The 12,795-nt window shown below is 34.5% G+C and overlaps 1 protein-coding gene across 1 annotated transcript in view; it reads left to right on the top strand.

The window, feature by feature from the left end:
* The window catches only part of CCSER1 (coiled-coil serine rich protein 1), an 880,050-nt gene extending 870,423 nt beyond the window's left edge, over positions 1 to 9,627 (top strand). Inside the window, exon 10 of the mRNA XM_041759585.1 lies at positions 9,543 to 9,627. Coding sequence (XP_041615519.1) covers positions 9,543 to 9,572 — 30 coding nt within the window. The 3' untranslated portion in view covers positions 9,573 to 9,627. The remainder of the gene's footprint in view (positions 1 to 9,542) is intronic.
* The last annotated feature ends 3,168 nt before the right edge of the window (positions 9,628 to 12,795 follow it).

Here is a 12,795-nt window from a genome sequence, read left to right on the forward strand (position 1 = left end):
AGTTTCCAGGATCAAGGAAAGAACATAGATTATGTTTATTAATTGTTAAAAGCCTAGTAGTGGAACTTTAGCATAAAGATACCTAGAAGGCATTTTGAATCACAGATTATCTTGACTTCAGTGTTTCTTCTTGGTTTGCAACCTCCTGGGGAGCTTCCCAGGTGTAATCAGAAAAAACCAGCCCCCAGATGCAGAGGGCAGGTGGAGACTGAAGTAAGAGGAAGGCTACTTCATATTGGTAGAGGGCAGGTTTCATAAACAAAGAGCCCGGGGTGCCTGGTTGACTCAGTTGGTTCAGCATCTACCTTCAGCTCAGGCTTCATCCTTTCTAATGGCTGAGTAATATTCCATTGTATATATACCACATCTTCTTTATCCATTCATCTGTCAAAGGGCATTGTGGCTCCTTCCACAGTTTGGCTATTGTGGATATAGCTGAGTGCAGGTGTCTCTTCGTTTCACTACATCTGTATCTTTGGGGCAAAAATCCAGTAATGCAATTGCTGGGTCATAGGGTAGCTCTATTTTTAGCCTCTTGAGGAAACTCCACACTGTTTTCCAGAGTGGCTGCACCAACTTGCATTCCCACCAACAGTACGAAAGGGTTCCCCTGGGCAGCCTGGGTGGCTCAGTGGTTTAGCGCCACCTTCAGCACAGGCCCCTGATCCTGGAGACCCGAGATTGAGTCCCACCTCGGGCTCCCTGCATGGAGCCTGCTTCTCCCTCTGCCTATGTCTCTGCCTCTCTCTCTGTCTCTGTCTCTGTCTCTCTCTCTCTCTGTGTCTCTCATGAATAAATAAATAAAAATTTAAAAAAGGGTTCCCATTTCTCCACATCCTTGCCAACACTTGTTGTTTCTTGTCTTGTTAATTTTAGCCATTCTCACCAGTGTAAAGTGGTATCTCATTGTGGTTTTGATTTGTATTTCCCTGATGACAAGTATGTGGAGCGTTTTTTCATGTGCTTCTTGGCCATGTGTAGGTCTTCTTTGGAGAAATGTCTTTTCATGTCTTCTGCCCATTTCTTGACTGAATTGTTTGTTTCTTGGGTGTTGAGTTTGATAAGTTCTTTAAAGTTCTCGGAAACTAGCCCTTTATCTGATCTGTCATTTGCAAATATCTTCTCCCATTCTGTAGGTTGTCTTTTAGTTTTGTTGACTGTTTCCTTTGCTGTGCAAAAGCTTTTTATCTTGATTAAGTCCCAATAATTCATTTTTGCTTCTGTTTCTCTTGAGTTTATAGGTGTTTCTTGCAAGAAGTCTCTGTTGCCAAATTCAAAAAGTTCATTGTTAATTCAATAAGTCTTGAGTAAGGCCTGAGAATTTGATTTTTTAACTTATTCTCAGATGATGTTGATGCAGGTAGCTTGGGACCATACTTGGTGAACCAATTGTCTAGGTAAACTTTTCCTATAGTATTTCCTCCTGTCTCCCAGGAAAGAGGGTCAAATAATAGTATTATTTTTTTAGCAGCTAACTTGCAAATATATATTCAAACTATTTCTGAGAGATAAACCCTAGAAGAAAATACACACAAATCCACAAAATTAAACTTTTAATTAAATAAATGATAGAGAGTAAGTTATGATCAAAACTCTACTACTCTACCTGTATCAGCTAGAGTCCTCACTAGAAACAGAACTCATGCAGATGGTTTAAATAAGGAGTTTTAAATGAAGAGGTAGCTACAGAAATATGGACACAGTTGAGTCAGCTGGAAACTAATGGCACCTCTGGATACCAAAGAGAAAGTAAATAGTGTGACCAGAGTCCATAGAAAGCCGGAGCCATTATCAAGGATTGGCTGCTGGAATGGAGTTGGAGTTTCGTTGCGGGGATAGCCACTGTCAGAGAAGTATTGAAGCAGGGAAGGAGGATAGAAAGATATACTCCAACATCTCCTTCCCTTTGTATCCTAATCTCTTGTTGGTGCCTCCTTCTGGCTAAAACCAACCTATGGCCAATATATGAGAGTATACCCCAGGGAGGCAGCCAGCTTGATCACGGCAGGGGCGGGGCGGGGGGGGCACAGATCAATTCTCAAAAGGCTGGAGATTGTGAGGGACCTGATTCTACCTTTCCTTTTGTTAAATTTAAGCTCCGCTTCCAGTTCTCATTTATGCCTTTGTTTGGGGAGCAGCATGGAGATGAGATGAGCAGTCTAATTGCTTACTTACTAGAAACTCAAAAGTGTTTTTAGGACCTCTTTATCAATTGAGGAAAGTTCAAATACTCCTACAGGAGAGCCTTAGTGTAAGTACTCATAACTCAAAAATGCAGTGAAAAGTCTATTGTTTGCTGTGAATACAAGGAAATAAATGATTGTCCAATTCAAGCTGCACTGGGACTTTCTTTTCTGAGTTGACTTCTAAGGTCCTGAGACTATTAAATACCAACAAGACAGTGAGAGCTTAGTTGTCCCACCATCAAAGAGGAATCACCTTTTAGAATTGGTTTCAATACCTGAAGGTGGTTCAGTATAACAAATACCAGCATTATTTTATAATTCTCAGTCACAAACAGGAGATTGCCTTTGTTGTCTTAGTTATTTTTAGGATCCCTTCCTATAGTGTCTCCAGAATTTCTGAAGCAAACACAGAGGCAGAATTAATTGCCTGGTAACAGGAGTAAGACAATGCTTGACATTCATGATAATAGAAGGATCCCAATTGTCTTCTTAGCCTTGAGTCATATGACTTTTTATATGTGTCCTACTTATAAGGCGAAGTAGGTAAATCATTTTATGTTAAAAATGTCACATGTTTAACTCTGCATTTTTGATCATGCAATTGCTTTGCTGTGACCACCTTTTCTTATTCTGTCTGCTTGTTAAAATATGTAGTTTCATATCAAATACTTGTTTTTCTATGAATTCTTCCTTCTTTCTTCTAACATGAAGCTTGAATACCCAAAACACAATGTGTTATGTTTAAGCTACTTTTATCCCACCTTGTGTTAAAAATAACTAAGCATTTTACGTCTTTAATTTGAAGAACTTTTTACCGTTTTCTGCAGTATAGAGAAATATTTGTATGGGCCTTAAACACAGGCCTTAAACATCTGAATAGCTGCATGAATTTCTATTTAAATCACTTAATTTAGAGTCATTTTATCTCTCCAGTCTCATCCAAAAAATAATTATCTAACTTACTTCAGTGTAATAAGGTGAGATTCAAATGAATAAGTGATGATGAAAATCAGCAAATGGAAGAGTAGACTATAAATAGTAGTTCAATTACTTATTATTACTTTTTGTACCTTTTACATAGCAGAAAGCTTGTACTAAGCTGAACAAAATTGAAAGTTCACAGAAAACTATACTGGAATTAAAAATCCTTAATTATCCTGAGAGCATAAAGAGAAAGAGACAAGGGAGAAATATCTCAACATTTTCTTCATGATTATGAAGCCCAGACAAAACACACATGCATGTATGTATACAAATATATGTGAAGGTTGTTTCAAGAAGGTTTTAAAATGTGTGGTGTTTTTAAAGATAAATAAGAAATACCAAAGTGTATCAACAGAATAGCAAGACAAAAGAGGTGAGGCAGCAAGGTCATGATAAAATCAGGAATGGAAAGTGAGATAAAATCAACATTCCAATTAGTATACTGCAAATATGCCACAACAGCCTCATCATTTTGGAATTAGATCAGTAGATACATTCTAAGCATTCTGGAACCTGAAACAAAATTTTGTTTTACGTGTAGGAGTCCCCCATAAAACATATTATGAGAGTCATAGATAAGGGGAAAAAAAGATGAATTGGTCAAGTAAGAGAAGCACAACTATTTCTGGAGTCCAGAAAGAATTAATCTTTTAGTCTACTAAGAAAATGATATATCTTAATGTGGATAACCATGACATTCTTCAAGCAAAAGTACAATGCTATTGGATATTTCTCTCTATCATAGTGGGGGCACCATGTTATGCCAAAGCATAGCTCTGTAAGCCTAGACCACAGGGATCATTATCATTAAGATAAGTGATTTTCTCAGGGTGACAATGAAAAGACATAATTTAATATCCCCAAGAAAAAGAGACTGTATTTTTTAGAAAATCCACCATAAATTTTCTTGCTTTAAACTGAGCTTTTGATTACTACTGTCAAGGGGTTAACAATGGCAAATACCCTTTTTCTGAACTAAGGCCATTTGATTTAACAGTCAGTCAAGCAGGCCTACAGTTGATAGATTCTGACAGATGTGTAAGTTAAAGGCTATCATATCTCTTAAAATCAAGTGGAAAGATTGATCTCAATACAGGTTAAGAAGGAATTCTGCAAATATTTGAAAAAATTAACCTCAAACTGTTCATAGAATTACCTCTGTGGTGTGAGATGATTGATGGGATGGAGGGGAGTATAGGATATTTTTCTTTTTTACTTACATAGTTCATACTAATTTTTTTTTACAATTTAATATATTATTTTGTTATTTAAAAAGTATTCTAGGATCTCACAGAAGCTTAAAACTAAGAATAAAGCAGTAAGACATTCTGGGTCCTTTACACAACCAACTTAATCTCTGATTGAGGGATTCATGTTCTCAGCCATAAATCAATGGTTCCTATACTATTGATTACAACTCACTAGAAGTCTATCACAAAATAGGTATTCAATGATAAACATATTTTGGAAATGTAATTTATGTATCATCCTCTTGGTAATTCACAATACACATGACTATATTAAACCTTTGAAATCTTGTATTGAAGAATCATTTTGGACTTTGTTTAATCCACAATGATTAGAAGTGGGCAGGGCGCCCCTTCTAAGGAGCACTTGAACATAAGTGTAGGTAAAAGTGATGTTTGGTTATCACAAGACTGGATGGTCATGATGAATATTTAGTGAGCTGGGACCAGATATGCTAAAATGCCACAATATATAAAACAACTTTCCTAAAACAAAGATATCAAGGTGTTTAAAACACCAAATTTCCCTCAGAAATGTCATTTTTAACACGGTGATTTGACATTAAACAGTATTTTGTAGCATTCCTATCACATAATGTGGAATGATGATTCTTCTGAAATTTATATTTTAGTCTAAAGCTATAGATTTCAACAGGTATCTACCTTCTTGATATTTCACTTGGTTGTCTTAAAAATGTCTCAAAAGTTAATATGTCTAAAATACACATGACAGATTTCCACTCCCTACCAACATTTCCATTTCCCCAAATCAGAATATTTTTCATCATGGTAATGGAATTACAAGTCATTCATTTATTCAAGACAAAAACCATAAGCCTAAGTTTTTGTTAAGCCTCTTTAACCCAGGGACGCCTGCATGGCTCAGTGGTTGAGCATCTGTCTTTGGCTCAGGGTTTGATCCCAAGTTCCTGGGATTGAGTTCCGCATCTGGCTACCGCGGGGAGCCTGCTTCTCCCTCTATGTCTCTGCTTCTCTCTGTGTGTCTCTGATGAATAAATAAATCAAAAAATCTTAAAAAAAAATAAAGGAGAAGAAAAAAAATAGGAGTGAAAAATTAGAAAAAATGGAGCCGCCAATTTAAAGAAATGGAGAACGAACTAGATATGGAAAATAAAGAGTTGACCATACTACAAGAACAGCCACCCAAGTTGGTACTACCTCTGCAACCTAATTCCAACCCCATCTCCAGCCCCCAAAGCATATGCACATGTACAAGTGCACACTCCTTTGCTCAGATTCAGGCTACTGGCCTCTCCTGTGATCAGTTTAGGATCGTCTCTGGTGAAAGAGTATCACCAAAGAACCTTCATCCTGCCCTGCCTTGCTCTGCTTAGAAATTTCAAATGTAGATAGCAGAAACTAACCTTTGGGGACTAAAAGTAAAAGTCACCTACCGGCTGAACATTTTTATTTTATCTATTTTTAATTGTGTTCTAATTTCACCATTGTTTTGACACCTATCTTAATCAACTACCTTATCTTTCTTTCTTTCTTTCTTTCTTTCTTTCTTTCTTTCTTTCTTTCTTTCTTCTTTCTTTCTTTCTTTCTTTTTTTTTCTTTTTTCTTCTTTCAGGCTGCTTATCAATTTCCCTCTTTAAAAAAAAAATCTATTTTAACACTTCTGTGATTCTTGGCTGTTTTTCCTATGAAAATGAAATGAAAAGGTCTCATGGAGAAAGATTTGTGTACACAATATAAAATGTGCATATTTAAGTACTTCAATCTTTATTTTTAAAATGTATTTAGTAGAAATAGAAGTTACCATTTTCTCCAACTTCATTGAAATATAATTGGCATAACATTATGTAAATATAAGGTATACAGTGTGTTGATTTGATACATTGAAAAATGATCACCACCATAGCATTAGCTAACACCTCCATTGCACCATTTCTTTTTTATGGTGAGAATCATAAAGATCTAATCTCCTAGAAACTTCAAGTATAGAATACAGTATTATTAGCTATAATCACCACATTGCACATTAGATCCCCAGAACTTGTTAAACTTTTAACTGGAGGATTGTATCCCCTTTGACTAATATTTTCCAATTTTCCCCATACCCAGCCCCTGGTAACTACCACTCTCCTGTATTTCTTTGTGTTTGACTTTTAAAAGATACTTTATATAAGTAATATCACGTAGTATTTAAAAGTTATTTTAATAAATAAGAAATGAATATATTTACATTTTTAAAGATTATATTTATTCATGAGAGACACAGAGAGAGAGGCAGAGACATAGAGGGAAAAACAGGTTCCCTATGTACTTGATGTGAGACTCGATCCCAGGACACCAGGATCACGATGTGAGCCAAAGACAGATACTCAACCACTGAGCCCCCCAGGTGCCCCTGAATATATTTAAACAGAAAGTTTATTATTTAAACAGAATGTTTATTTTTTATTATTTTTTATATTATTTTTTATTATTTAAACAGAATGTTATTTTTACAATGAAACAATTTTTTAAAATATGTATGCGTACACAGTAGCCATATCTCTGATGAGTGAAAATGTAAAAAACAATTTTTCTTAAGCCACTTGTATACCTATTTACAATTAACATATATTACTTTTGTAATTAAAAAAATAAATGAATGTATTTCAGTGTTTTAGTTTATTTGCTATCTGACAATTCTATCATAGAGATGACATCATATGAAAGGTACATTCATAAGATGTTTTCCAGCCAGGCCAAGAGGGCCAGTTGCAAGTGTTGCCATGAGGAGAATTCATTTCCGCTATGTGCACAAGCAGTACAGATTGTCCTTGTTAAATGTCTGAAGTTTATTACTGGTATAATAAATTTCCATTACCTTTACAGTAAAGAAATATTTAGTAAAGAAATGAAACATTGCTCATTTGAATCCTCTATAAATGAAAGATGACATATTGTTTCCCGAGGCACTTGTAAAGAATATACAATGAAAGATTGTTTCATCTAAGTGAGAGGTTCAAAACAGTAGCTAATGGCCCTTAGCCAAGATTACAAATGTTCAATTAGCAGAAGGTTAAAAAAACAAACAAACACAAAACCTCAAGTGAATAGAGAAAAATTCTTAAAAATATACCTTTGATTCCAGAGGTATTTGAAATAACTTATCTTCATTAAGTGCAATAAACAAAGACCAAAATATAAACAATTAATTATAATGGAATAAAGATGATCATGTATTCTTGACTTGATTTTCCAACATTGTTAGATTAGCAAACATAAGACAAAATTTATTCTTCCTTGTTTTTCCTTATTTTATTCTAAGTTCATTGTTTAGATGCTGATATCTTGTATTGAAATAACAGTGTAAAATGAAAATGTAGACACTGTTGGAGTAAAGCTTCATTAAGGAAATATAGGGAAAGATGTGATATATATATAATATATATACATATATATATGTATGTATGTATTTGTGGTCAGAAAGAGGACAGTGAGGCCGAAACCAGTGCTGGTCAGAAGTCAAATTGAAATATTAGGTCAAGCAGTGAATTCTAAGCAATCTAATTTTAGGAACACCCATAACTTTAAAAAGTGAGAATTTATTAGTTCCACATTATAATCCTTTCTGTATCTTTTAAGTACAAAATACAATCCTGCTTTATGCAAAAGTTATACTAGTATATGGCCTTCTGTTTTTCTTCACTGTGTGTTCTGGCCATTTCTCCAGGATCAGCACATTGTCTACCTTGTCCTTTTTTATAGCTGTATGTTGTATGGAAATAGTAAAATTGTGTTTTACTGTTCCCTTATTCTTGGGAATTTAGGCTATTTTCATTTGGTTGCTGTTTCTTTTTAAAATGATTCACTAAGCCTGCCTGGCTTAGTAAAAAGAACATGTGATGGGGCACCAATGTGCCTCAGTGGTTGGGCATCTGCCTTTGGCTAAGGTCAAGATCCCAGGGTCTTAGGATCGAGCATGGCTCCTGTAAGGGAGCCTGCTTCTCCCACTGCCTGTCTCTGCCACTCTCTGTATGTCTCTCATGAATAAATAGATAAAATTAAAAAAAAAAAAAGAGCTGTGACTCTTGATCTTGGATTGTGAATTCGAGCCCCATGTTGGGTGTAGAGATTACTAAAAAAATAAATAAATAAAACTTTAAAATGTGTATTTATGTATACATACATATGAATGTACACACACTTGTATCTATACATGTGTATATAATGTTTATATATACACATGAGTAATTGTATCTGTAGAGAAATTCTTAAACAGAATTATAAATGTGACATATAATATACATATATATATAATTTATGTCATTACATACATTCATATATGTGCATTTGAGCAATTATCTCTATAAGGACAATTATTAAAGTAGAATTACCGTGCTGAAGCTTATACATACTTTAAATTTTGTAAACTATTTACATAGTTGAATTACTATATCTTCGACATTTGTTGTCATGCATACAAAGACCTGCTTCACTCCGAGATTAAACAAAACAAAACACTCCAGTGTTCATGGCTTCAACCTTTATGTTTGATTCTTTGATGCAGGTTGAATTTATTGTGGAGAAAGGAGTGAGAGAGGAGTACAAATTTACAGTTAGAAAATCAAGCTTAAATAATTAAATATTAACTGCTCGTGGTCATGAGTCTGTGGTTATCTTAGGACAATAGTAGACATAAAGACTCTGTGTGAGAAAATCTTAAGAAAAAAATACTTAAAAATAGTAGCATTAATGTTTTCTATGTCCTAGACATTTTAGTTGGCCATTGATTTGAATATTTTAATCAAATTAAAGTTTATCTTTTTATAATTATTAATTTTCAGGCATAGTTAATATACCAATACTCGATAATGTTCAAGGAAGGGCCAAATGAACTGATGATTTGACACACCCTAAGTAGCTGATGTCCTGCATTGCACACTCTATTCAAAATTCTGGGGAAGGATATAACCCAAAATCACATCTAAAATATTAAAATTTAGAATCCAAAGAAGGAAAAGGCATCCTAAGGGGCCAGGAAGATAATAGTGTTGGAAACAAAAAAAACTGTGATACAATCTGGTTGGGGTTAATCGGTAAAGCATTTAGAGGGCAAGACCTGATAGCTTAGTCAAATAGAGTGAAAAAGCCCTGTTTTTTTTAACAGGAAGCAAAACATATGTTCAGAAAAAACTGATGTATCATGTTAGAAGAAACAGAAGTCACAAAAGGATATGACATTAGGAACCCAAGATGGAACCAGGTTCCTGAGAACTCTTCATTGCTTCTTATGTGCTCCAAGTGGGGAGTTCCTAAAGATACTTGAATAGGTGAGAGACATACTTTAAAAATATTATTTGAAGGAATTTCATCTGGCATCAGGGTATCAAATGGACAAGGGGTGAGGAGACGGATCAGGAAAGCAATGGGATTTGTTATAAAATTTTACTTTTCCATGATATGATTAATCCATGCTTTGAGTCTGAGGTGCTCCTCTCTACCTTAGAAGATTTTCAGACTTATTATTTGAATTTCATTTAGAGAGTTTAATTCTTTGCGTCCCACAAATTATAAATTCTGGTCAGTGATAACATAATTTCAGAAATGACAAATTATGTGAGAAGTTCTTGTTCTATATTCCTCCATATGACTTTCTCTCTCTCTCTCTCTCTCTCTTTTGACTAGCATTGCCTTGTGGGTTATATTGCAGAAAGAAACTCTGGAAAACTTTTTCTTCATTTGTAATATTTAGTACTAACTCTGGAAAGACATGCATCACTTGGAGATAATTAGAAGCGAAGAATCCCCATGACTTTGTGCAACAGATCCCCAGATATGGACAATGCCATCACTTGCAGTACTTGAGTTTGACATGACAGCTACCAGGTGTTGCAGGCTCACTTGTTTTTAAATAAAAAGAAAGAAAAGAAGAATTAACACCATCACAAATGACAGAACAGGTTCTGCCAACATAAAATGCCTGGCATACATTTCAACAAAGTCAATTCCAGCTGTTTTAACTAAGGACCAAACAACCTGTTTCTGTACACATAGATTATAATGTTTCCAAACCATTAGTTCTCAAAAATTGCTCAAGTGCACCTCATCTGAGAAGCAGTGCAGATTCCTGCCAAGCTTCTGAGGATGAGCAGGTACTGTTTGAAATTTTTCCATCAGAGGTGCATTTCTTAGTTCTTTTATGAGAAAATATGATTCTGAAACTATTAGTAAGCTTCTTTCTCCTGCGTTGACCTTTTTCATTCAGTTATAAAGCATAAACTGAAAGAAAGAAAGAAAAAGATATATTACCTTAATTTTCATGATTTTTTTTTATTTTAGCAAACATGCTTATTGGTAAAGGTAAAAATAGATGTCTGCTTATTTGGTTTATCAGTGTATCCTTTGTGCATGCATTAATGATGATAGAAAAATGACCTTAGTCTTTCACTAATACTCAGTATGTCACCTTTCATCTAAAATCTGTCCCTGGATCCTTTTTTCCCACAGTAGTTAATGTTACCATTACTCAGCCAATTGTTTTTGCAAGAGATTTCCGTAAAAGGGAAAATTTAGTCACCTGAAAAAGAGCAAAGAGAATTCTACCATGAAGTTTCTCATGAGAAAGCTAAATTCTAGAAGACAATGGACAAGATATTTAAAGCTCTGAGGAAATATTCAAATTAAACTAGAATTCTACACCCAGATAAACTATCAGTGTAAGAGTAAAATAAAGATACTTTTATACATGCAAAACACTTTTACTAAGGAAAGTACTAGTAAAGGAACACTGGAACCAAAAAATAGGAGGGTAAGTGGTCTAGGAAACGATGAACCTACTATTGACCTAGTAGTCACAAGAGTGACTATAGAGCAGGAAACATAATTCTAGCAAATGTTTGCCTTTACAGTGAACAAAATTTTTATAATCACATTTTTCTCTAACTCTTATAATTAATTTATAAACAAATGAATAAGGATTTAACTATGGTTTATCTTGGCCTACATGATCCTGCAGGTCTGGCCTTCTCTTCATCCCATCCTCTTCTTATACAATGCTTTCCATCAGCCCAATAAACTTCAGTTGAAGTTGGTTTATCAGTCTCGTATGCATACCAAGATCTTTTCTACCTCAGGGCCTTTATACAACCTTTTCTGTCTCTCTAGAATTATCATCCCTCTTCTCCCAACCTACTTCTAATCACTTTCACATTTCTAGGATAAACCTGCTCTAATTCTTTTCAGCAAGTTATATCTACTTGTGCCTTTCTTTCATTAGCACCTAGCATATAAGTGCTCAAGAAGTCTTTGTTCATTATATAAATAAGTGCTATTTTTCTTGCATAAAATTCTCCATTTGAAATGCTATTTTCCATCTCTTCATTAAAGACGATCATTTATAATTTGCTTAGGTGACATATCTGTTTTGCAATCTTCAGTGTCTTGCTCAGAAAAGAACTCGTTAGCTCTACTTTTGATTTGTAGCATGTACTACCTTGTGTTATTCTTTATTGGACATATCTAAATTGTGAGCAGGGGAGACAGCTGGTTCAGTAAAATATCTGATTTAAAATTAAAAAAAATAAACATAGTTGTTAAAATAGTTCTTATTATTATTAATAGTTCTTATTTTGAGAATATACCCTTAATTAAATTTACCCAACTTCTAAGATAAATAAAAATTGCTTTTTGTTTGATATAACCCCAAGTGTTTAGAAAAGATTTGACAACATCTTGTAGATATCATATATTTTAACAATTGAGTTTCTCTTTTCAAAATAGAGAGATTGCTTGCATATAAAATTTTCAGAATCTCTTAAAAATATCAAGTCTAGGGCAGCCTGGGTGGCTCAGTGGTTTAGCACCACCTTCAGCCCAGGGTGTGATCCTGGAGACCCAGGATTGAGTACCACGCCGGGCTCCCTGCATGGAGCCTGCTTTTCCCTCTGCCTGTGTCTCTGCCTCTCTCTCTCTCTCTCTCTCCCTTTCTCTCTTTCTCTCTCTCTCTGTGTCTCTCATGAATAAATAAATTTTGGTAAAAATACCAAGTCTATTTCATTTTTATTTATACAAAAGGTGAAATAAAATGCCATTTTTTAGGGCAGTGTTTGGTGCCTCTCTATTGTGGAATCCTCCAAAGTATCCAAAATTATAATGGAATTATTTGATATATATATCTTTTCTTTAAAAAAAATTGTTTCCATTATCAGTTAGGTAAGAAAGTAACTTACAACTTTGGAGTATAAACAAATAGTTGTGGAGAGATGACTAGCCTACTCACATATATTTTTGTTTTTTTTAAAACAACTTTTTATTACTTTTATAGTCAAAAGTTGATTCTGGCACCCTCCAGTATTTACTCATAGGCCATAACTTAAATATAGTCTCTCATATGTATAAAACTTAATGTTCTATCTATGTAT

This window comes from Vulpes lagopus, chromosome 6, assembly GCF_018345385.1.
Source record: "Vulpes lagopus strain Blue_001 chromosome 6, ASM1834538v1, whole genome shotgun sequence".
NCBI classification, from domain to species: Eukaryota; Metazoa; Chordata; class Mammalia; order Carnivora; family Canidae; genus Vulpes; species Vulpes lagopus.